We start from the raw sequence: 25661 nt of genomic DNA on the forward strand, positions 1-25661 counted from the left end.
TACCTCTTGATAAAATAAATATCTGATAATTTAATTATTTATTTTCATAGCTATGTACACTCAACTTTACTAAATTTCTCTCTTTCTCAATCCCGGTCTATCCATTTAACTGTCTGTCCTTATCTCTCCTTTCCGCTGCAGCGTGCATTAACTGTGTCGACGCATCGTCGCTGGTCAACGCACGCGTGCCGATCGCCAGCCAAGGGTGGAGTCCCCCCCTCCCCTTACTTTCCTGCCCTCCTCCTTCTCCTCCCCTCGGCCTCGCCGTGCGCGCACGTGTAACGTAATCGCCGATAATATACGCACCGGCGCGCCTCTTTTACGTGCCGGTGAGAGACGTGCAACGTGCAGAGTAGTAACATGGGGGCATAGCTCCCGCGCGCTATCGGATTCTGCGGTACCGGACTCTGCGGTGTTTGTCGGCCCGTCGCGGGAAAATTCGTGCGGTGTGTGGTGTTGTGGAAAATTGTTTCACCGACCTCTCCCCCCGCGACGCGACCGACGCCCGACGCGGCCTCGACTCGTCTCACCCGCGGAAACAAACGGCGCGGCCCCGTCGTCAGCCCGCTTCCGCGGAATTTCGATGTTTGCGCGAGGCGAGATTGTAAAACGCGCGCGAAAAAACACCGAGCGTCCACTTCATTTCAGCTTTTTCGAGTAAATAAATCATAAGAGTACATTTTCCTCCCTCCCCTCGTTCTCTCTGCCTCTTTCTCGCGTATTTTTCGTCATATTTTTGATGCCTTCCTTAAAACGATTCGCTTCCTCTTTCCAGAAGCGAGGTTCGAAAATTAGGACAAAAGATGAGATCGGCCGTTAGCAGCGCAAATTTAATCAATCTCGCGCGGATCTTCGCACGTCACGACGTCGTTTGCCAAGATCGTTTCGGATAATGATCAAGGTTGCACAGTCATGTCTTCCCTCCTACGCCCCCCTGTTCGTCCTACAAGATTCGTATTCAGGAAGAAACGATTTCATTCGATCGTTTTTTTTTCCTCCCCCGTCTCTCCTCGGGACGGTGATTGCTCCCGTAATGATATAAGCTCCTCGTGGAAATAGCACAATTTTATCATGTCGACAGAGAGAAGGAAGAGGAAGGTAAAGAGTGTTGGGAGAGATCGTGACGAGTAAGACAGAGAGAGCGTCCAGACAAAACTGCATTATCCCTCTCATCCTTTTTCCCCTTCTCTCCCTCGTTTCTATCCGCACTGAGAAAAATGTCTGATAATAACAATCGAGTTTAGATGATAATTACTGAAGCTTTGATGAAATAATTTCAAGCAAACACGATTTTGCTGGATATAAGATTTGAAAATAATTCTTGTTGGAATCGGAATTATTTTTATGATCTAACAAAATTATTTTCAAACCCAAATTTGTTGACTTTCCAGCAAAATCGTTCTTTCCGCGAATGTTCGGTTAATATAACCAAAATCAACTAAACGTTAATTCTACTTTTGTAAATATTAATAATGTTTAGTAATTATTACCAAACGGTTGGTTACTATTATTGTGTTTGACAATATTTACTAAATATTGCACCAATACGCTAAACAAGATACATTTGGTAGCTATTACCAGATCTTTTCCTCATTGCGCGATCCCTCGAGAGATATTTCGGCTGCGTCTGCTGACGTCAGATACGGAAAATCGCGTATAATACGAACGCACGCAGCGTGTAATTGAGATACTTGAGAACGATACAAGGGGAAGAGACAGATGAGTTACAACTATATATATATATATATGTATATACCTAACGCGTGTACAAGATTATTTCCTGGAAAGATCGAAATGGGGTAGAGAGAGAGAGAGAGAGAGAGAGAGAGAGAGAGAGAGAAAGAGAGAAATTACCGGCGAGACTCGGTGTTGAACCGAGGAATTCAATTTGGCGTTTTCAGAGAGACGTCACTTAAATCTTAATTAGGCCATTACGTCATTCCCTCCCGATCGAAGAGGCGGTATCCGAAACTCCGCTTCATTCGTTGGGATTAAACACAAGACCTTCACCCGCGTGTATGTCATACGTGGCTCTCTTTCTCTCTCTCTCTCTCTCTCTCTCTCTCTCTCTCTCTCTCTCTCTCGCGACACGACATCAAGCAATTTTCTGAAAAGAGTGAAGGACGGATATTTTAAAATTTCGCCTGGAAACACCGCGAATCGATAACTTAAGAAAAGCACTCAGACGCTGGCTGTTTCGAAATTGTCCGACAATGAATGTTTTCGAAAACATTCCGAAGTGACAAACAGATAGATATCTAGGAAGAAACGTACTTTGCGAGCTAAATTCGAAGAACGTGCGTTCATAGATATAGGTATTCACAAACACGTGACGTTAAACGTTCCCGTATAAAAGTTGTGCAATTCGCTCGAAACGCGATATAGAAGGGTGGGAGGAGGAAGAGGAGGAAAGATGTTCGTGAGAACATTCGACCGCGTATGACTGAATCACGGCGGGATATTGGCGCGTGCTCATCGATCTCTGCGGAATCCCGAGCGTTCCGTGTAAACTGTCGCGTAAAAATGTCGTCGGGTTCTTTCCGCGCGTGTTAACGGTGTCCGGGATGCATTTCGCGGAACGGCAAAAGACAAAGTAATTCCATTTAGCAGGCTCGCTCGTGATTAAAAATAGCGTCGCGGTGTCTTCGTGTGCACGCGGCTCCGACTCTCTTTCTCCCCCTCGGGCGAACCGGCGCACCCATTTGTGCGCCATTTGTACACAGGGTGCCCCAGAAATCCCGTTCTTAATTTTAATGGTGCGATCCGTACGCGCAAAGGAGCAACATTCGCCGTCGCGTGTTCGGTGCCTTGTAAATCGTCGACAATAAATTGATAATATTCCGTATTTTGTTGCACGTAATTGCCACGAACATCTCGAAGGCGTAGGAAACTCCGAAAGTTCGAAATGCAAAACATTAAAATTTATCCAGGAATTATGCAGAATGTTACGAATACTGAAAGTGTTAATTGTTAAAAATTATATTAACTATTAATTCTTATATTATATTTTCTTCAAATTTGGTGCAGCGCATCTTGTATAAGAGAGAGAGAGAGAGAGAGAGAGAGAGAGAGAGAGAGAGAGAGAGAGATACAAACAAACGGAATTGGAACGAAATTTCATGGACAAAAAGAAATATATAGATATACAAACGTCATCCAATTGATATATTAAACTCCGTTTGCACCTGCGGCGCGCTATGAAAGCAGCGGTTAGTGAGCCGCGATAATAAGTATACGTCACTCCGTACTAATAGATAAGATTGTAACACGACGATAGCGTAATCGCGTAATACGATTTTAATTAAATTATGAAATAATCGTGATAAAAAAAAACCTATCATATTTTATTACGGGACGATCTTAATGTTGTTTTATCTCGTTTACATCGCCGCTGTCCGTTATCGGACATCGCTCAGTAGGCCGAATTTACCGATCGCAATCGTCGAATTATTTTTCTCCGAAGTAACGTCCCTACGGACGCTTCAGCTTTCCTGTTTATTAAACCTGTGTAAAATATGAGAGGAAAAACTCGAGCGCGCGCGCAATATCGATTTGATACGGCGGTGTTCTCGAGTTTTTAAACTTGCGTTATCACCTGAAGCGTTTTCCCAAACTTACTCGAGTCTTATCTCGAGTAAAAATCTCTACATAATTCAGTTTAATTTCAAGCTCGCAATTAGAATTTAATCTAATGGCTCGTAGACGAAACTAAACTTTCCCAATTTGTATATTTAACAGCCTTCTCTCGTTCCGGTACGCGGGGATGAATAATAAATACCCGAAGTAAGTTTCATTTCGAGGTCCGAGAGCCCGATTCGGACACGCTTATTTGTATATTTATCCGTGCACTTGTATTCTTATACGCGCGTATATTTAGATTTGTCGTTTTGACATTTCATAGAAGCTGCAGCTCGCCGCGCGGCTAGCGCTCTATAATCTTCATTCTTACGTCATGATTCCGTCCGTCCGCGGAATCGTCATCGGCCGGCGCTCATTTCCCGTGACTAATTGCGGCCGTAAACTCTCCGGCGGAGTGTACAGTCGTCTCGTCGCGCTTTATAATTGCGTTAACGAAACATCTGTGCAATTTGCGGCTCCCGCGCGCGCATATCCGCGTATCATCCTCTCGTCTTTCGACGCGGGCCGTGCAACGTTCGAATCTCCCTGTCGATTATTCATAAAGATTCGAAAGTGTGTTTATGGGTCACCCGGTGGCGGGAGGGGCGGGAGGGAGGGAGGGAGGTCGAGGTTCGACATGTGATTAATATTAATTAATTAAGCGCCATTGCGCCGCGGCGGCCATTTATCAGGAAACATCCGCGATGCGAAACGAAGCGCGTAATTTTCGACGGCTTTTACGCACACACGCGTATAATTTATTTGCCGAGAGAGACTAATGCTTTCGCGAGATCGAACTTCTCGCGTCTCGTTTTCCGGCTCCCGCCCGTGCACGAGCGCGGGTCGTCATAATGATTGACAATTAAAGTCCCGACGTAAACGCGCTTGCTGACGTCGACCCGCGCGCGTTCCTGCATCCCGCGAGTCCCTCCTCCCTCCCTTCCCGTCTCCCGTCTATGGCAATTTATTGCGATCAGCGATCAAGAATTATTCTTCCCTATCGTGAACACTCAATTGTGCGTAGATTCAATTTGCATCGCACTATTACGTCGCAACCTCAATCGCGTTAATTAAAACGTAATGGAGTAGTAAGAGCGCAAATTACATTCCGTAAGTTGTGTCTAAATTTAGTCGACGAACACGAGATATGATTGCGCTATATATATTGTTACATTATTAATCGTGAAATATGAAAAAACATACTTGGCGGGAGACGCTTATCCTGATAAAAAAAATGTTTTATTTATTATTATGAAATGTAACGCAAAACACGTGGTGGTATCGAAAAAAAAAGAGACAGAATGCCTTGCTCGTAGAAAGGGTTGTAGTCGTTTGAGGCACAGTATAAGAACGCCAGTCATCGATCTACACTACTGATCTATGCGCGTTGACCTACACTACTGCAGCTACGAAATTAGGTCAGGACATTTCCAATTTGCATACAGATGTGAGATACAGTATCACGGATCGGAGGAAAAATGTCCATTAATAATAGTTAACGCTTCGAGCAGGGTTGGAAAGGCGAGCGCTCGTCCGGCACCGAAAACTTGAGCGATATATTGTATATATTGTACATATAAAATAAACAGGGGGCCGCACAAATGCCGTTAATAATAATTAAGCGCGGATGAGCGGGCGAGCCTTGAGCGTTTTACTTTTTAATTCGTTAATTAATTTTTAACATGCGGGTAGATAAAGCAAATAAATTTCGTTTAACGAACGTTAAAATTCAACGCGTGCGTGCATAAATTCTTTACACTTTCGTGTATGCTCATTCATAAAATACCTATCTCCGCTTCGCCGCGACACACGATCCGGTCGGGTTTGACGTTACCGTCTAGAATTACTGTAGTTATTACAATTTACAGGGCACCATATCCTACACCGATATCCGCTTTATTTTTGACGAAACTCGTCGGCGTTGTATGCCGTCGTTGCGTATTTCGCTGGTAATCAAAACCGTTTTCGAATTACTCGATTCGATCGACGACTGGACTGAGAAAAGAAGAAAAAAAAACGTGACGCGAGGACTGCTAGCAAACGTGAAGTGATTACGATCAGTTGACAGTCTCGCGACACGTGACTCGAACGTGAGTGCAGAGTCCGAACGACCGGACGTTCGCGGTCGAATCGGCGGTATCTGAGAACTGGAAAATCCGACTTCCCAGTGCAGTGTGGTGTTGGCTCCTTTGATTCCGGGATAGAATCTCGGGCGCGGACGGCCGCGCCTGTGAGAAAAATGACCTTCCATCGAACGCAATCTGCGGAGCGCACGAGCTGCTGCCTGTCTGCCCGAATAAGATAAAAGGCTTGACAGATATCATAAGAGATACCGCGCGCCTCCGATAACGCGTCAAAATAATTGTCATGTAAACCCGTCGCGGCTGTCGTAAGACCACGATCTGACGTCAATCGCCGTGCGTCTGTTTGTAAAGCCGGCTGCGGCGGCGACAGAAACCTGCGGTATAATGGGTACGTACCTCCCCTTTCGCCGATGCCCGGTGGCGAGGGGCGAATCGAAAGCATCTATAATTTCGGTTGCGAGCTCTCGGATTCCCTGCAGCCCGATACTACCGCGCGGCACCCGGGACGGCCGGGACACGCGAAAGCGATCCCCGGTAGTTTTCCCCGCGACAACGGAAACGCGACGCCGCGCCGCCCCCGTCGAGCGTGTATTTCCACCTGCCGCGAGCACCACGATCGAAATTGTACCATTTCCTCCCGACGGCTATCCTTTTACAATGCTCGACATCGATATTAATAACAATTTGTGAATACCGGTGAATATCAATAATCGTAAACTGACATTTACGATGTCTCGTAAAAAAAAAAAAGATTTGACATTATTTAGAGAAGAGCTGCAATCGTTTTTTTTTTGTTACATATATTTAGACTCCCTTGAAGCACACTCCCATTTTTTATCGAACGCCACAATCTTCGAGAGCACTTTTTCCACCCAGACCGTTGAATAAATGTCTCGTAATGAGAAGCTCGATATTACATCGTCGATGTTCGATCGATCTCTTTTTGAGATTGACGTTAGATTGACGTTCGCATTTGCAGACTACGAGGAGGGAAAAAATCAAGAAGGAAGAGAGGGAGGGAGAGAGGGAGATCTTGCTTCGAAAATGAATCAGCGTTATCTGCTACGGGAAATGCAAACGAACCGCTTATCATGGCTCGCGTGCGGCAATCCTACACGCGAACGGAGGATTCTTTCCGCGGGACGTAAACGCGGAGAGATATTGGGAACTACTTCGTAATAATCGCCGGCAGAAAAATTGCTGTGCGCCGCATGAATGCACATATCCGTTGCATTCATAATGCAGAGTTTGCGGGGAAATAAAGAATCACAAAGGGAATACGCGACCGCCTGTTCACCTTCCAGTCTTTCACTCCGATAATTTGAAAAAAAAAAAAATGAAAAAAAAAAACATTGAAAGAATCTCGTGCGTGCAATCTGGAAGAAAATACAGGAGCGCAGATAAAGTAAAAATTTAGATAGCGCTTTTGCGATAATTCATTATCTTATCGCAAATTATACAATACGAACGGAGCCTATAATGCATTCATGGAGGCAAGTGATATGGTTCAATTTTGTAAATACGCTCCTCTCGCGGAATCGCAATTCCGCGCGTCTGCCAAGAGTTCAATTTGCCCCGCGCGGCGCACCGCCGACAAAAATCTGTTATATAGCACTCTGACAAATCTTCGCGTCGCCTACCATTTCCGAAAGACGATGGATGGATGGATGGACTGTCCGCGCGCACGCGGTAATGACGGCGGCCCTGACCGCCGACGCATACGATTCATCACGGAAAAATAATTGCGTGGAACGTTATTGCCTCGCGGTGGAATTGCATCGCGTGTCAAGCGGTAGCGAAATTATGCAACGACAAGGAAGAGGAGGAGGGAGGAGCGAGGAGCGAGGGGGAGGGGCGGGAGAGAGGCGATACGTTTTGCCGTACTTAAAATGCATCACGCCGATCTCTGGCGTGCGCCGCGCGATTCTTCTCTCCTTCGGTTTTTCGCGGACCGATATACGTATCCGATTGGCATTCGCGACTCGCCCGAGGAACGCGTCACGATTTCCAATCAGAATGGTGTAAGCAACGCGAGAGAGACTACGACAGAGATTACAGGAGCCGATCTGGGGGGGGGGCCCCCCGATGACTATACGCGGTGTTAATAATTGAGGAAACGCGTTGGCGAAAACGGGTTTTGCGATTTCCATGGAAGTCAGTGTCGGATTGTACTCTTTCGAGGGCCCGTGGTAAATTTCAAAAGGCCGACCGCACACATTGACGATAATAAATGCTAATGAATAATGATATTAAATGCTAATAAATGCTAATGATAAATAAATATAAATAATCACTCGCCGATAAATATAGCAACGAATAATTACTGCTGATAAATATAATGACGACGAATAATTGCATTCACCTCCTAATTTTCATATTTCTATTTATACGTTTTATTTTCGCGGTCGATGCAAATTTAGTAATACCCTCGGTATTTCCAGCGTCACTCCCGCAATCGAAATCCTCTGTGGTGTCAGAGAATCGAAAATTGACGTCAGCGTAGAGGCGTGTTTCGGGCCATGCGCGGCGTGCGCGCGAAGCATCGTCGAAAGTCCGCGCGTCAAGTGGCGGTAATTCAATGACGTGCGACGATGAGGCGCGTCGCGGTTTTTTAAAAAGCAACGACGCAGTGTTAACGATGTAAGTATGTAACCGATATCGGATCGATTGACCCGAATCCCGACGGTGGGAAAGGGATAAATAATAGTCGCGACCTGATTCTACGATAATTCCTATCGAGAGCGTTGGCGGCGGCGGCGGCGGCGTCCGCGGCCCTTGTTTCTCATCGACGGAACACCTTATTGCGCGAGGCGACCATATCGATTAATCCTTTAAAAGGTCATGTCAATATAACGGCAGAAAATGCAATATGCATTGACACGACGCGGCTCGTGGCTTGACAAAGAACGGCGCGGAATATACACCTCGATCTCATTATACTCCAACAACGGCAGTTCGCGCGCGAGCGTATAAAAGTCTATCCCCGATCGTTTTAAACCGTCAGCCCGACGGTAATGCGCGAAATTGCGAGAGGTGCGCGCGTAGAATTTTGATTTATACGATATCGCGTCGAATATATATATATACGGGGGATAGGGTGTACTCTCCCTATACGCTGTTGCGCACTGATACACTGTTTTAATCTCGCTAATACAAAGCCCCGCCGCCGCCGCCGCCCCGCTGAAATTTTACAAAAAAGCCGTCGACGCGAAAATTCGACCGCAAATGCGTGTACCGTGAAAATTTCGCAGTGGTAAAAAGGTCATTTGAGAGTCGCGCGGCCGAATCTCCCTCCCGAGGGAGGAGCGATGCTAATGTGCGAAAATGTAACGTGTCGAATATAAAAATATTCGACGCGAACGAAAAAGTCGCTTATATTCGGGCGATGACGGGTTCTTTAATGGCACACCTCCCAATCCTATCCCCCACGCGCTGTCAAAGCTAACGTTTTACTTTCGAGAGAGAGAGAGAGAGTGAGGCCCGCAATAACAAAATAATATTTGTGTACACAAAAAACAATGCAATTTAGCCTTGAGCACGTGTACGCGGAGGCTTCTCATCTCTCGCGCATATGAGGACTATACATCACCGACGGTGTCAAAAGCATATCTTCGCGCTGGTACCGTCCGACCCGTCGATGCGGCTAAATTTACCGAAACATTCGCAGATCGCAGACACGAGGCGCGATGTGGATGTCAGAAAAATAGCTCTCTGAATAAAAAAGAAGGACCAGGGGTAGGAGGGTGAGGGGGAGGAAAGCTTCGAACGCGACGAAAGAGACCGCCGTTGAACAGAAGAGAGAAAAAATCAAACGCGCTCCATCCCCAAGGCCAATATATACTCCTCGAACGCGCGGAGAGCGGAACATTATATCTCTCAAACTCGCGATATACGCGCGCGCGGAGAGAGAAACAACGATTCTCTCTCCGCCGCGCGCGCGTTTCATCGTTTTAAGCGTTTATTTTATAAAATAATCAATAGCATTTTCCCTCGAAACGCAATTCGTTTGCGAATAACGAGAGAATTAATGGGCGCGAGAAGTGTTGAAAGCGCTTCCCCGGCGCTCCGAGGATCAACCTCGGATTTTTCAGTCGGGGGTTTTCGCGCGATAATCGATAAACGGTGACGGATAAAAACCGTGGGCACAACCGCACGATTAACCGGACTTTTATCGCGCCACCCGTAATCTTTTCTACACAACGCGCTCTTTGCACGGATGCCTTTTAATCGGGCGCACATAGTACCGACAACGTGTGTACCGTACGTTAACAGTTAACGGCGAGATCCTTGCCGGCAGCATCGGCTCTCTCTCTCTCTCATTCTCTTCCCTATTTTTACACGCATCCAGCCACGACGTGTAAAAAGTGAAGGATATAAATAACCTCACCTATTTACATGTTAAATTGGATTACATGCGCGTGTGTATCGATACAATAGTGCGAAAAAACCCCGGGACGAGAATAACTTTACGAACGAGGTAAATTATCAGCTTTTAAAAGTTCTAATACCCGAGGTGAGAAAAAAATATATATATGCATGTATACATCAGTCCCGCGCCACTTTGCAAGCAGGCCGAGATTAAACAAGGAGCAAAGAGGAAGAAAAAAGGAGGAGGAGGAGGAGGGGGCGGGGGAGATGAGGGAGCGAAAAAAAGAGACGAAAGGAAGAGGAGGAGGAGGAGGAAGAGGCGACGAGATTCCAGATATGATATAGCTTGGCGATATTTAAATAGGCTCGCGAGCGACGCGCACGCATTGCGTGAAATTAATTTCTATTTTCGGAGACGGCCGGGAACGTGTGAAGAATTTAGAGCGCATAGTATACGTAATTCCGAGGCAAAACCAAGGCTCGCGCGCGTGCGAGAGAGAGAGAGAGAGAGAGAGAGAGAGAGAAGGAGAGAGACTTTGCCGAATCGAACAAATCGACGTCGCCGGGGTGCGAAGAGAACGGCCAGCGTGACCGTTCAAAGGGTCACTACATAATCGAGATAATTGCTCCGTGAAATGATGAGTGCGCGCGGCCGAGAGAAACTGCATGTTAATGTCACCGAAAGGAGGCGGGCATTTTATTTGTACCATTATGCGAGGGAGATCCGTGTAATATATATCCTTCCCCGGATCGCGGCCGTTTAAAAAGGTCAATTTATTTTTACCCCTTTCGTTTTATTAAGTTAATTCCGATTTAATGGAATGATCCCGGGCCGAATCGAAGTGCCGTAATTCGTTATAAGGTTGCAAACTGATTATTAACAGTCGCGCGGGAGTGAGAATTATTTATTTATGCCCGAGAGATATTCCGCGGCAGGGAATTTGCAAAAGTGGAATTCGAAATGGCGACCGATCCGTGCACGACAATGATCGATCGATCGTTAATTGCGCTGGCCAGGGGTCGATCGAATCGGCTTGGACGCGCCGTTAGCCGAGGGACTAATTGATTCGGGTTAAGTACATTGTATTTTATCCACACATGCTCGATATATCAGATTACGAAGGTAAAGTGCAAACACAATCAAGCGGCGAGCGAAAAGGCCGACGCAAACTAAATTGAGAGATCGACCGAGATTCATCATCGATTGCGCTTTATCGCTCGATCCCCCTCCCACCCTCCTACCCCACTCAACTGTCTTCTCTCTACACAGAGTGTCTCGTTTCTATTGATAGTAAGGAAATCTTCTCGAGAACTTTGGCGGATTCACTTTCTCGAGGGACATTTCTGCACTTACCGATTTTTCGCCGTTTAAGTTCGAGCGTCGCGTGTTTGAGTATCGCTCGAACTTGCCCTCAAACTAAAATCCCGTTACGGTGGTAAGTCTATTTGGAATTTAAGCAAAGTATAAGCCGTTGCCTAATTCGCTAGAAAGTTACCCGCTCTCGATCGCTTGTAGCTCGGTGACTATTAGCGCGTCCCGATATTTCGGTATTGGAATTTTCGTTTCACCGCCCTCACTCGAGAAGCCCGCCCCGTCAAAGAACGGCGGGAACTCGGGGGGGAGGGAGGAGGAGAGGGAGGGAGATAACACCTGTGTACACGAGGGGCGCTCTATCGCGCCGGAAAGATGTAATAATAATTTAGCGGCGAGTCGGCAATTTATAGACGCGGATGTAATTCTTGCTTCGAGCACGAGACAGCACGAGATCGGCGGGAGCCGGCTTCTGATCTTTCGGCCGGGCCGTGATCGATTCACTCGCCGATCAATTATTCAGCGTTTCGCTCGAAATTGAAGTTCTCCACATCGGCCTTCGCGGGTATTAACTTCGATTAAGGCTCGCCTCCCGCGAAGCGGCGGCGGGAGCACCGCGCGCGGCCGGCAAAATAGACGGTATTATTAGTAACGGGATTAAAATAGCGGACGATTAGACCGCCGTGTTGCCTTGATCCGGGCGAATTTTGTCGTCGTAAATCTCGAAGAAATCTCGCCCAGTTTTAACCCTTTCTCTGGTAACCGACCGTAGACAACGGCATAAATAGTGACGCGGTTTTTTTTTTTAAATTGTACGATAAAGAACGTCTCGCGAATAAAATTATTTCCGGACCGGCAAATTAAATCGGTCAAAATTATCATAATTTTTTTTTGCGTTCGTCGTGAGAAATAATGCTATTTCATCGCGTCTACTGTCCCGCAAGAGTAATCCCGCGATCGTTATTGAAATCCGAGATCTTTCGCGGAAAGGAAGATCGATATGCAATGTAATGGGATGATGGGAAGCGCGGCACGCCGATTCGCATACAATGGCGATGCGTAATCGCATAAACGGTACAATGGCGAGATGTGCGACAACAATCGTTCGGCGATGAAAGGAGGAGCGCGCATATATATACACACACATATATGCAGACGCGCGTTAAATACTTTTAACGCGATTCCTGACGCGCCGCCCGCAACTGCGCTAACAACCGCAGGCTCATTAGCAAGTTTGTCATCCGTGACTGAACGCGGTGTTAAACCACGTCCATTAACCCCTCGGCAAGCGTGCCCGTTCTATGAAAACACGAAGGAATCCTGCCTAACGGATATCGATTCGAGCACGCGGAAGATACGTACAGGATGCTCCAAAACTGCAGGATATGTTCCCGCTGCGACGATCTCCAGCCGATATAATAAATCGGATCCGGGAACGAACGTCCCGCGGTCCCCGGGGACCACTCTGTGTGTATTTTGTTTTTGTTTTTTTCTTTTCTGTGGGAAGAGACGAGCTGAACGCAAAACTCCGCTCCGTGAGGTATATGCGTGTATTTTTGTCGCTCTTATTGGATATTAAATATCCCATGAGGCGACGACTTCGATATCAGTTCGTAAGGAAAGGTCAAGGCAAAATGTGAAACGTTCTAACAATAATTAATGCGCGTTTCGACATGCGCCCGTGTAGTGAATGTGCGTGCAGCTTTCCATTGCGCGCGGGCGAGAATTTTCAATCCGCCCCGGAGAGCGTTGCCGGGGAGCGGAAGCGACAGGGAAGAGGCGCTCTTCCGCGCGATCGTATTATATACTTGATCGCGAGCACGTCGAACGCCGGTAATTACCGATCACTGCTGCGACCGCCCCCCTCCCCCTCCCCCGTCGCGCGTCAAACGGAGCGATTCATCATTCGGGGAGATATATATTTCCACGAGCGCGATAAATGGATTTCGTATAGACACCACACACAATCCGAGCATTCACGAATCCACTCCGCGGATGGCGTCGCTCTTTCCAAGCGGAGAGAGCTGCCCCTCGTGTTAGACAAATTTTATTTTCATTTACCTTCGTGTGCAGAAAGCTGCATGAAAAAAAAATCTTTCGAGTATATTTCCGGGTCGCGTTATAATTTAACCGTGATAAATAAATTGCTGGAATAAAAAGTAATTGCGCGCGAGAGCGCAGCGTGCACGTCTTCGTTGGAAAAATACCGCGGCTCGTTCGCCTTCATTAACCGTTTCGCTCACAGAGAAACTGCCAACGGTACTAAATGATTTAACCGGTAATTGGCGTAATTAAAACAAGTGCGCCGGCCCAGTCGCACCGATGAGCGCCGGATGCGAAAGAGTTAAACGAACGCGGCCGAGTGGAGTCGCGGCATTTCATCGTGCACGGTTCTCATTTGCTTGTTTGTTTGTTAACGTTGTTCGCAATGATCGCGAGCGAGGGGAGGGGGGGGGGAGGGGAAGAGGGGGTGACGGCAGACAGATCGAGTCGTCGAGTTATGCCGTAAATTTCGGAGTACCGGTCGGCCGTATGGAAATCACTGGGGAGGAAGCATTTAACCGCGATATTTTTAACCGTTATCGTCTGGCGTTCGTCGCGAGCCATCGAGACGAAAAATTTGACTAGGTGGCAGATACGCAACTTTTAATGCTCACGACGGGGGAGAATGGACCAGGGGGAGGGGGAGGGGTACGTGTACGTATCTCGTCGGGGGTTAAAAATAACTAAGACACGTGTAATATGCTCTTCCACTGTTTGGCGGCTAGAAATACATACACACAGTCGTGCAGCCGCGCCGACGAGGCACCCAGCCCTCGCTTTTTTCTTTCTCTCTTTCTCTCCTTTCCTCTTTTCTCCTAAACTTTCTCGTGCGGTTTATTCATCCGCGAGTAAATATCGAGCCCTCTGTATTAACGGCCGTATATATAGAAACTATATATCGGGTGTCTCGGGACCGTCCAGGAGAAGTGTGCTTTCAACGTTAGAAAATAGGGACGGGAGAAGTGGCGACTCTTAAAGCCATTAAGAAGGGTCCCCGGAGTCACTGAGTATCGGAGGATTGAAAAAAAAGTATCGGCAAAACGAGAAAGTACAAGATATTTTTTTACTGACAGACAATTGCTATTTTTCGCGGGGGAGAGCAAACAACTTAAATTATTCTTCAGTCGGCCTTTTCAATCGGGCGTTAACACGTCCGACAGTTTACGGCATGTACGTCGTGAAACCCATCATTTTTTTTTGTTCTCTCGAGGCATTTCGTGGCATTGAACGCGCGCCGCGCGCGCTGATTCGTCTCCAAAAAATGGAGACTTTCGGGAGTCGCGAGTTGGCGTCGTTTCACGACGTGCCTGATGCTTCGCGGTGCATCCGCGCCTCTGTGGCAGCGTGTGTTACAAATAATAGTCACAACTTGGCGGACGATATAAACGTTATTCGACTTATTTATAACCGTTAGATATGTCATACGGTTCGTATATATTTTTAACCAGTTCACAGCCCGATAACCGGAAAGGGATTGCCAAGTGTGTTATTTATAATCCGCGGCCAGAGAGACTGCGAGGAGAACAATTCGCGGTAGGTACGTGAAAATCTCCCCATCGAGAAACGGACGAGCCGTCTATCACCGGCGAGTATATATATATGTGGTGTACGCACGAGAAGGAGATATGCACCCGAAATACGCACTTCGCGAGCGGAGAATAGAAGAGCGTGTGAATTATTAACCGGCTTCCCGATAACACACGCATTAGCCCTCGCGCTTCTGGATCGGGGAATATGCGCGCGGCCCACGCGCGTCATGTACTTACGGCGAAAGATATGGTAAACCGCTGGACTTTAACGCGGGAACATGTACACAAATTAATATCGACTCTCTTTCTCTCTTTACGTAAGCAAAGATAATAATAACAATTTATATTCAGCGAAATGCGAATAATCCGTATTATTTCTAGTATTAAGGTACAGCGCAGTCAATATCGACTGAAATATTAAGTGAAAAAATATCGAGTAATCGAGCGAGCTCGAAGGGAATGATGATCGGCTCTCCCAAATGAAGGAAGCGTCCAGCTATCGATTAATCGATCAAAAAGACGGCCCCGTCGTCCCTTCTCCCGCGGTCGCCTCCACGAGGCGCGTGTCTGACAACGACCGTCTATTTCTACTTGCAGCGCGGCTCGGCTCGGCTTTCCTATCTCCCGGGAACGAGGCATGAGCCCCGCGGGTTTTAGAGTCTTGCGCCGCAATTCTACATCCTATAAACAACCGCCGGGTATAACACTTGACGGTAGTCGTTATCCCGGCGATGTTATTAACCCTTAATCGGTCTCGGTGTATCTTGGCATACGTCCCAGGCAAAAATCATTTTCAACCCGCGCTCTCTTTCCTCGTGACAGTTTGGCAGTAAACCGCACCGCGGGAAGTTTATCCTGCCTAATTTCGCGGCCTCGTGATTCTATTTTAATTAAAAAAATATATATAATTTCTATGTATATTATTAAAGAACATCGAGACAACAAGCGTAAGAAACGTGTTCTAATGCACGAGATTGCATATCGTGTAGATATTATTTCGCGAAAAATCAATTTCTATTCTTGTATTTTTCTTCAAGATATTCCGTGCAAGATAGCGTCAATGTTAACATTAGCCGGGAGTTCTAGAAAAGTTTAATACTAGCCGACTGTGGGTATGAATCAGTATTTCTGTAGCTCACAAACTTTCCGCGCCCTAATATGTAAATTTATTACTCTTTTACAAATAATGCCGTATTTCCAGCGTCATGAGACCCAAGAGAACGAGAGAGAGAGAGAGAGAGATCAAGGAATAAGAGAGGAGAGGAGATAGAGAGAAAGAGAGAGAAAATTCTCCCCCTGCCTTTGCTTTCTCTCGTGTCACCTGTCCGCAGCCATTTATATTTCCACCAGGCCATCATCCATCATTATACGAGTGTCAAAATTCTGCTTGACAGGACCCAAGAGATCCATTTCGCCAAAAATGCCAGGCGCGCGCGTTACCTACAGGCGCGTTACATCTCGGAACTCGCGCTCGGTTGTGGTGTATTCAAGTTTCATCAACAGCGGGACGTACGGTAATCCGCCAAACATTTTGATGCCCCGCGACGGGCGGAAAAATAAACGGCTGCGGCCCGCGACTCCGGCGTTAATACGCCGCGTTTCTAGGCCAAATCGCCGCGCCGCGGACGAGGAAGACGGGAGAGAAGACGCGCGCGTTGTGGTCGGACGGTTGCGGAGAGCGGTTCAATACCAAATTCCGACCGTCGTCGGCAGCACCAAAATAACTCTTAACAGCCTCCCTATTCAGCATTTCCTATCCGGCACGAACGCACTTTTCCCCGTTCCCCATCGACACCGTCATCGTTTCTTCGTCAAGTCGTCGCGGTTGTCGTCGTCGTCGTCGTCGTCGTCGTCGTCGTCGTCGTCGTCGTCGTCATCGTCACGCGCGCGAGGTTCGCACGTGCGTAATTATTAGCGACCCTCTATCGATTCGTTTCGGGCCGGTTTCGTCGTAACGTGCGAGCAAACGAGCGGGCCGAACGAGCGAGCGGACGAGCGGCTGTCAAAGGTTGGGTATATTTCCTCGGCAAGTGAGTCTAGGTCACCCGTATATCGGGTCGATACCACGAAAGCGGGACAAAGGCGAGTCTTCGACTGTGCCTCACGCGTATTACAGTCGGAGCTGACCAGAAGCTGATGGTGCAGGGTTCGCGCCGCACGGCGAGCGGCAAAAAAAAAAGCTCGACTCTCCGTTCTCATCTTGCTCTTTCCGGGAGAGAGGAAGAACGGGGGGAACGGAGGGGAGGGACAGGGCAGAGAAGCCACCCTCGAGAGACCTCGCACCCTCGCGGTGTGGGATCTATGCCACCGGAAGCCTGCAAGAGTGAGACCTTTTATAGCGCATGCACGCGACGCGAAGGCGTGGAGAACCGATCGCGCCCACGTGAGACACGCGATACACGCGTGTAAATTAGCCAACGTCGGCGAGGTCAGTCCCTTTCGCGAAATCGAGGACTTTGCGTACGGAGGCCGATCCCTCTGCGGATCGTCGAGCGTCCGCTCGACTCGAACGAACTTTAGTGAATTTCGAATCGAGAGGAGATATCGATGTTACTGCACGCTTCCTAATTGTAAAACCGCGAATGGAAAATTTCTAAAACATAGCGTATCGATTAACTTTCTCTCTCTCTCTCTCTCTCTCTCTCTCTCTCTCTCTCTCTCTCTCTTTTAGTACTATAGTCAGCGTTCACGTTTGCGCCGCGTGACCAGTCGAGGTTTCGGAAGGTTTCGGAGGCGTAAGAGTACTCCGCCGTCCGTCACTCGTCGCACGGACATGGGAAGATTGGGATCGCGAGCGATTGGGTATCCGAGCTTATAGACGACATTACACACGCTGAGGAAAATAACGCGACTAGACGACAGTCAGGACACGGATGAGGAGACGGGGTCATCGCGATGAGCGCGGCGAACGAATTTTTGCGCGAGTCGCGAACTCGGGAAGTCGCCAGCGGCGTGTCTCGTGGCGGCCGCACACACGACCGGTTTACATCCCTAATCGAAAGTCGGTTTTCCCCGACAATGCGCCTGCCCGATCCCGGGGCACGCGTCATGCAGGAGACTCTTTCTCTCTCCCTCTTTCTCTCTCTCTGTCTGTCTCTCACTCCCTCTCAGGGTCCGCTGGCAGGTCTGCTGGCACTCCCGAAATAATGTTCGGAAGAACGGTACAACGCAGAGGAGAGGAACAGCGAGGTAGCGGACGAGCGGGGAGAGAGAAACGAGCGCCGAGGGGAGCAGACGGTGATATCCAGAGGAGGAAGATGAGAAAAGAGAGCGGAACAAGAAACGCCCGGATCGAGCGCGTTACATAATTTTCGTAACTCCACGGAGAAGCGGAGAGGGCGATGTGAGGCTGGTGGGGATGGGGAGTGGACGATGGTCTACGACGACGAGGAACTGCTCCGAGGTGCTCCGTGCGAGAGCGAGAGAAAGACAGAGAGAGAGAGAGGGTGGAAAGAGAGAAAGAGAAAGAAACGGAGCGAGAAGGGTACATGTGCGCATGTATGCGAGTGTACGTGTGCGCGAATAAGTAAATGGATGGATGGATAAATGGCACGGGAGAAGATATTAAAGAGGGGATAAGCGAGAAGCAAAGAGAAAGGAGGAGAAAGAAAAGAGTAAACACAGCTAAATAAAGAGATTGCGAGAAGAGAAACAAATATATTTAAATGGAAAGAAAACAAAAGAGAGAAAGAGAGAGAAAAGAGAGGGATGAGAGAGAATAGGGGGAGGTGGAAATAGTGGAGGCTCGTGTCCTGGTGGGCGGAATGGCGAATCAATCCTCGACGAGGGGAAGGGGCGCATGAGGGTGAAGAGGTAGTGGAGGAGGAGGAGGAAGAGAGGGATGATGATGAAGAAGAGAAGGAGGAGGTGAAGGCGGCGGCGGTGGCGGCAACGGCGGCAGAGGGGTGGGTGGGGGTGGTCGACGGCAGTGTGGCGACATACTACTCACCGTGGACGGTGGCAGCAAGATGTCTGCGAGGTGTCTCTTCTTCCTCGACGGTGGCAAGAGAGAGGAAAATCCGATGTCACATACGCCGCTTCATCGGGCCACTGTGCTGCTGCTTAATACCACTCCGCGCGGTGCTCTTCACCCGCCTTCTTCACCTTCTGCCACTAAAATAAACTCGCTCGCTGTACCGTGCGCTCCTCTGGCTGCCCCGCGCGCGCGCTCGCGAACACTCTCCCTCCCCTCACTCACGCACACTCACTCTCTCCCTCTCTCTCTTTCTCTCGTTCTCTCTCTCTCTCTCTCTCGTTCTCTCTTTCTTTCTTTCTCGCTCTCTCACTCTTTCTTTCGTTCTCGCTCGCGCCTCACGTCTTGTAACGCGACCGACACATTTATCCGCGCTTTCAGGCCGCTCTCTCGGACATTCTCGCGCACCTCTCGCGCTCCACGACCGACCAACCGCTCGATTCCCTAGAATCGAGGAGGTGGCACTGTGTCGCCACTCGCCGCCGCTTGTCGCCGCTGCCACCACCGCCACCGCCACCACCACCACCGCCGCCGCCGCCGCCGCCACCTCCACCGCTGGATGGCGACGGTGAGGACGGCGCCGATGGCGATTCGATGTACGGTCAGAGCAGGCAGCTATAGAGGAGATGTCGATCCGCCGGGATCATGACAGATCCTCCGGAGCGGCAGTGACGAGAAGCGGAGGGGCGAGCGCGAACGAGAGAAAAATCGGAGCACGCGGATCCGCGATGGAGAACCAGAACGAGAGAGGCGGCGGGAATGGCGCGATGCACGAGAGCGCGGCGAAGACAACCAGGAGACCGAGGGGACAACACGCACGCATGCACTCGCGACGGTGCGGTCGATTATTCCGTTTCGTATTCCGCGCGTAGGGGACGGATGGATTGACTGACTGACAGACGGACGCACGCACGCACGCACGCACGCCCGCCCGCCCGCACGCACGTTCTTACCCCCGAGAGGAGGGGTGCCACTGTCGTCGTACCGAGAGCGCGGGACTGTCGCGCTCGCGGCGCTCTTCAGTTCCTCGTGGTCTCGTCGGACCTTCCTCCCACCCTACTGATGGTATCGACTGCGCCGGCGGCAGCGGCAGCGACGGCGACGGCGACGACGCGACGATGTCGGTGGTTCTCGGCGGCGACGGCGACGGCGACGACGACGGCGGCGGCAGCGGTGCGGGGCGGCCTTTTCTCCTTGATGCCTCTTTTCATATAGGCAAGGCCGCAGCACCGATTACCGCTACCTGATAGCTCACGATCACGGTGTTGGTAGCGCGCGTTACCGCTGGTAGCGACCGGCGTACCGCGACGACGGCATCCGCGCATCGACGACGACGATGGATGACGACGCGCGGAGGAGAGACGGGGGGGAGAGAGAAAGAGAGACGAGGAGGACGAGGACGACACGACTACACCGCGCGACGACGACAACGATTATACTCCGGATAGCTCGCTTTCCGCTGCTACCGCTGGCCCCGTCTGCCTGCCTGCCCGCCCGCTCGCCTGCCTTGCTGCTCCGCCGCCGATAGTGTGCGCGCGCACCTTCGCGTACACGTAAACGGGTCCGCGCCGTCCGTCTCTCTCCCTCACTGTTTCGCGTGTGTCCACGCGCGCTCGTGTACGAGCTGGTTACGCGTGTACGTGTATGTGTGTACGTCGTCGCGTGTCCGAAGGCGGACGACGAGGAGCGCGAGAACGAGAGAAACAAAGAGAGAGAGGGAGAAACCGGCGAGGAGCGAACGAAAGGTAGAACGAGACGAAACGAGACAGGAAAAAAAAAGGAAAGAAAAGGAGGAAGAGAGGGAAGAGAGAGAGAGAGAGAGAGAGAAAGAGAGGAAATGAGAAACGCGGATAGAAAAGCGTGTAAGTTGGGGAGGGACTCGGGAGGGGAAGCCTCGCGGCCTTGATCTATCCGAGATAAGTTGCGAGCTTTGGTGCACGCTGTCAACGGTACCGCGGTCGCCGTTAGACTGTCGTCACTGTCGTGCCTAAATCGGGGAGAGCCGCGCACACGCACACACGGCACGCACACACACATACACGGAGTACATCGCGCACCTCTCGCCCCGCGCGGTTTGCGCGCGCTCGTCCACCCACCCACCCATCCGCTCCCAACCTTGTGACCCACTACCCCCGTCGTCGCGTACACCACCCTGGGGCCAGTTTCAAGAACGCGGTTTCGCGGTTTCTCCGTCCCGACACCAACCTGAATCCGGTTAACGGCTCGACAATGAATCCTCCGCGCGCTTCGCCGAAATAGCCGGTACTTCATTCAGCGCCGCGATACCCGCACTTCGGCTTATTCATTCAGCGACTTCATGACGCTTTCGAATCTGTAAGCTCGCCGATCGCGATTCAGCGCGATATCGCGCCTCCCGTTGAGACGCGCGTTTTCCTTTTCATCGCGACATATTGATTTTTTTACGTCTCCTCGTCTGATTTCGCGAGTTTCGCGTCAGTTAACAAGATTGTTCTCTCTCGCGAAATGGCTACCTCGACGATTTGGAAATATTTTTCGAGCTTGTCCCCGTATATTTCCCCCCCCCCTCTCTCTCTCTCTCGCAATCTCTTCGAAAACGGTATGACAAATGTTTAAGCACTTACTTAATTCTGCGTCGCCTTCTTATCACGACGTTTAGAATCCACGAAAATTACACCGTGCCGATAGTTCGACGAGTTACGCGAGGGACGCGTGCATTTCAACAGGAGGTAAACGCCGGACTGAAGTGTGCAGCGAGCGCCTACCAAATTCAAATTTCAAAGTTCGCGACCTTCCGAGCTCCGGATTGGCCGGTCCGCCATTACGCGGCGACCGCGGCGCCGCCGTCACTTCCGCGAGCGATCGGCGAACCGTGACGCGCGTTCGAGCGCCCTACTACCTGCTTTCGTGGTTCATGTCCGAACGACGGATTGGCGATTGTTGTGGTCATTAGGTTAGGTGAGTGAACGTTTCTCTTCGGAGTGAGAGGGTAATTGAACGCGTTGGACGCGCGTGAATTATCGCGAAGGAAGAGGCCGACGCGGGCGCGATTGAGCGAGATAACCGCGCGTCGCTGTCATTCTCTGTCGCGGTCTTCTCTTTTTTTCCTCACGGTCAGTACCCGCGACCTCGATATCCCGCCAATATGTGACAAAACAAAGTTGTCCACCTGCCTTTCCTTCCCTGCCAAACGTTCGCGTTCAACTTGCGAAAGGTGTTCTCCCGCTCGTGTCTAATGGACTTCGATCGCATTATCAATTTCCAGATAACGTATCAAAGGTGTTGGAAAGTGGCGCTTCGTCGGGCACCGATTAGACAGATTTATGACTCCTACGCGGGTCGCCGTGACGTTTATGAGACGGCAAAGATGGTTACCATGCAAGATATACGTTTGCAGCTTACCAAGCCAGTGAGAGAGTTGGCGCAATGGGACTTTCCCTTTGCGCAGGTACGCCCGCGATTAAAATTTATGTCATTTACGATAATGTTGAGGCACTGTTGTAATAACGTTTCTCCTACTGTTTCAGACTCTGGAGCAGTATTGCTCTCTATTCAATAAGACGTGCAATAAGAGTTTCGGTGAGGCCGGGCTTGTTCTACAAAGTTCCACGGCTGTGTACGTGCATAGGCTCGATTCTCTCTGGACTAAGATTGAATACAGCAGAAATTTGTTAGCGGCTCAAGAGTAAGTGACATTTCAATATTTGAAAACATTGTAACAGGTGGAGAGAGCTAGATCTCTTAGTTCGGGAAGAATTAATAGTTTAAAGTAATGCACATAAAATTATTTCTTTCAGGCAAGAAGAGGCGACAAAGAATCCCAGTAAAAAGAGAGATAGAAAGACTGATGCATGTTTTCATAAATTTAAAACGATAAATTTTGCAGAAGACGTAGATAAAAACATTGACATTAAGAAACATGTATCACACGATTGTCTAAAATCAAAAAGCCGCCGATTTGCTCAATTAGAGAAGAATATCTCTCAACATGTTTCTATCGACATTTATGATATAAATGGAGAGACCATTGGTAAAAAGTACGATTTCCGGTGAGTTACATTTTTTTTTTTTTAATTTATTTGAACTTGCGTAAGCTGATCACACCTAATATTTCGCAGATGTAATCAGAATTTAAATAAAGATGGCAAATTGGTCGACGAGTTTGCACCTGAAGGTATGCAGTTAATTGTGCAAATAAATTTGCAATTCAATTTCTATCAATGTAAATTAATTTCAATCTCGATTTAACTTTTATTTTTTCTACTTCTAAGAATTAGAAAAAGATACATTAAAATGTACAATAGACCGAGATATAAGTCAAGTCACATCGATATTATAGAAGTGGACATTTCCTCAAATAATATTTCTTAGAAATATTTTTACGTTTCAGATTTTTATTGTGACGACGATGTCTCTGTTAAAGAAAAATCTTACAGACTTTCGTGTGATGCAGCGTCATGCACAGAATCATCTGCGCATGACGAGAGTAATGAAAATGTTAACACGTTCGCCGAGTCCGAGAGAGACGATGATTCGCCGGAAGACGAGATCTCAGAATTGATGATGTCTTTGGAGTCGAGCCAACATAATCTCTCGTCATCCACAGATATCGGGACCGACAACACGCTTGTCAAAACGCCAATGAATATTTCAGGCGATAGTAGCTTACATGATATGACTCTCACGAATCTGACGTGCCCGAACACACCGACCGACACAAATTCGCCGATAACTAATATCGACAATACTATTTCGAATAACAATGATTTAGAGGATCAATGCTTGAATAATAACATCAAGGGAACTATAGACGTCGGCAGTCTACTGGACAGCCCACCTGAGTCGGTGAATTCGAAAGGGAGAAGGTATATTTTCGTTATTCTAACGCTGTTTTTACTTAATTGCAATAAAACTTAGAATTTTGAAACTGTTGATATTTCAGAACTTCGTCGACGGACGATCCGGCATTATTAAGCGACACAAACGGAGATGCAAATTCATGCGTCACTCCTGTACAAAATACCCCTTTGAATGGCAGTAAAAAGAATCAGATCCAGCGACGTTCCACTGCAAAGTCCAACTCGAAACTGGTATGCGATATTACAATTTCGCTTGTGATTAGCGATGTTTCGTTCCTTGTAATATCCTTGAGTTATTTACTTACAGTTGAAGAAAAAGCTACCCGCGTCGTGCAAAAAACAGCAAAGTATTACGAAGAGAAATCTCCTGCATGCATTGGTGGATCCGCTTTATTCGCGAAGAGGTAAATCCATCACGATACGTTTTGAAATTATTTGATACAAATCTATCGATCCGTACTAAATGACTCGTCTTCCAGGTAGACCAAATATGTTCAAGAAAGGCTCGCGTGCTTGTATGAAGTGCATACGCGAGTGCGATCCTTTCCAATACGAAGACGTGACGAACGCAGAGCTGAATCTTTTAGGATTTCGGTTGCACGTTAATACGTTACCGGACGCTTGTATCAACGATGACGTAACGGCGAATAACGACAATGATAATGTAACGAGTTCGATCGATGAGGACAGAGGATCGATTTCGGAGAGTTTTCACAGCCCGAGCCCTACGTGCATGTCGCCCTCGCCTGAAAGTTTCGGTGGTTTCGTTCCGCTTCGATCGGACTCGCCGCAGGACTGGTTGGTAAATCGACCGGCGATTGATGGCTTGGTAAGAAAGGAAATGAAAGGAAATACGTGGTTGTAGAGTGCTAAGCAAAATGTGAGTCTGTTAATACTATTACTATCGCAATTTACAGGATAAAAGAGTCAGCAAGTGGCACGACATGATACAGCCTAAGTTGCGCGACGCCGAGAAAAGAGCGACATTTTGTATTCACGATTACGCGTCGCGAATTATGGAGACTCTGAAGACGAGCGGCCAATGTAAGATCAACTTCGACACCGTTGTTCAAAAGGAGCACCCTTGTGAGGTAGCCAGATACTTTTTAGCGTCGCTGGACTTGGTAAGAAAAGATTATTGGAAGATTAAAGAAAAACATGACCATCGGCCATTTTAACGAAATTCATTGTCCGCAGGCCGCGAAGCAAAATATAGATATAAGCACGAGCGAAGATCTCGAGCATAATATAGAAATCGTCCTCCCCGAGGATAAGCAGTGTTCCACTAACAATCCAGCGGATTCGCACGATTAACGATACATTCTTTAATTACAATAGAACACAAAAGTGTACAAAAAAAATGTAAAATATGTAGATTAATGAAAATTGATTTAAATGCACCTTCGTCAGTCTTGGGAAGGGCCTGTACTGTGATATTCTGCAGCTGAACAGGAGAGCACGATTCTCTCAAAAGAAAAAGACCTGTATGTGTATATATGTATATATATGTACGTATGTATATGTTTATATATACATATATATATATATATTTAAATAATTTAAATATAAATCTATTTGTGTATTAAATATTTTTTTCACAGAATGCGACTCATTTTTCCTCCATCTCTCATTTCCATCCCGAGTGCCGAGTTACAATTATAAATGCATATGGAATAATAATTATGCGATTCATTGGAAATCTATACATCTCTACCGGGCGTGAAGTTCCGATTTAACTAACCGTCGAGCGGTAATTCGCCGCCGGGCGAATTGTAACGAGGTGTTACGCGAAAGAGGGAGAAAGAGAAAGAGAGAGAGAGACTGTTATATGCAGCGACTGTATAGCGCAAAATCGATTTTTTTTCTCTTCTTTTTTTTTAATTAAGACTGGAACGC

At 48.3% G+C, this 25661-nt stretch overlaps 2 protein-coding genes across 4 annotated transcripts in view; one reads left to right on the forward strand and one right to left on the reverse strand.

The window, feature by feature from the left end:
• Positions 1-19387, reverse strand: part of LOC105453838 (plasma membrane calcium-transporting ATPase 2) — a 57308-nt gene extending 37921 nt beyond the window's left edge. The window contains exons 1-2 of the mRNA XM_011696069.1: positions 19270-19387; positions 18904-19067 (exon numbers count right to left, since the gene is read on the reverse strand). The gene's annotated coding sequence lies outside the window, so the exon portion shown is untranslated. The remainder of the gene's footprint in view (positions 1-18903; positions 19068-19269) is intronic.
• Positions 19388-21784: 2397 nt separating this feature from the next.
• LOC105453837 lies at positions 21785-25100 on the forward strand. 3 transcript variants are annotated; one of them, XM_011696066.1, is made up of 11 exons: positions 21785-21864; positions 22172-22354; positions 22434-22591; positions 22704-22955; positions 23025-23080; positions 23297-23771; positions 23849-23996; positions 24073-24169; positions 24245-24594; positions 24683-24889; positions 24963-25100. In XM_011696066.1, exons 2-11 carry the CDS (start codon positions 22274-22276, stop codon positions 25077-25079), a joined length of 1941 nt encoding a protein of 646 aa, XP_011694368.1. In that variant the 5' UTR covers positions 21785-21864; positions 22172-22273; the 3' UTR covers positions 25080-25100. The 3 variants fall into 3 exon arrangements, with proteins under 3 accessions (XP_011694368.1, XP_011694369.1, XP_011694367.1); XM_011696067.1 differs by having other exon boundaries at positions 21803-22019; positions 22704-22943; XM_011696065.1 differs by having other exon boundaries at positions 21804-22019.
• The last annotated feature ends 561 nt before the right edge of the window (positions 25101-25661 follow it).

This window comes from Wasmannia auropunctata, unplaced genomic scaffold, assembly GCF_000956235.1.
Source record: "Wasmannia auropunctata unplaced genomic scaffold, wasmannia.A_1.0 LD335994.1, whole genome shotgun sequence".
In the NCBI taxonomy this organism is placed as follows: domain Eukaryota; kingdom Metazoa; phylum Arthropoda; class Insecta; order Hymenoptera; family Formicidae; genus Wasmannia; species Wasmannia auropunctata.

Bases quoted from the DNA above. Each gene is read 5' to 3' on its own strand.
- LOC105453837 (XM_011696066.1), top strand. From the start codon at position 22,274: ATGGTTACCATGCAAGATATACGTTTGCAGCTTACCAAGCCAGTGAGA. The intron at 22,592-22,703 runs GTAAGTGACATT...TATTTCTTTCAG, and splicing joins AATTTGTTAGCGGCTCAAGA to GCAAGAAGAGGCGACAAAGA. The intron at 24,890-24,962 runs GTAAGAAAAGAT...CATTGTCCGCAG, and splicing joins TTTTAGCGTCGCTGGACTTG to GCCGCGAAGCAAAATATAGA.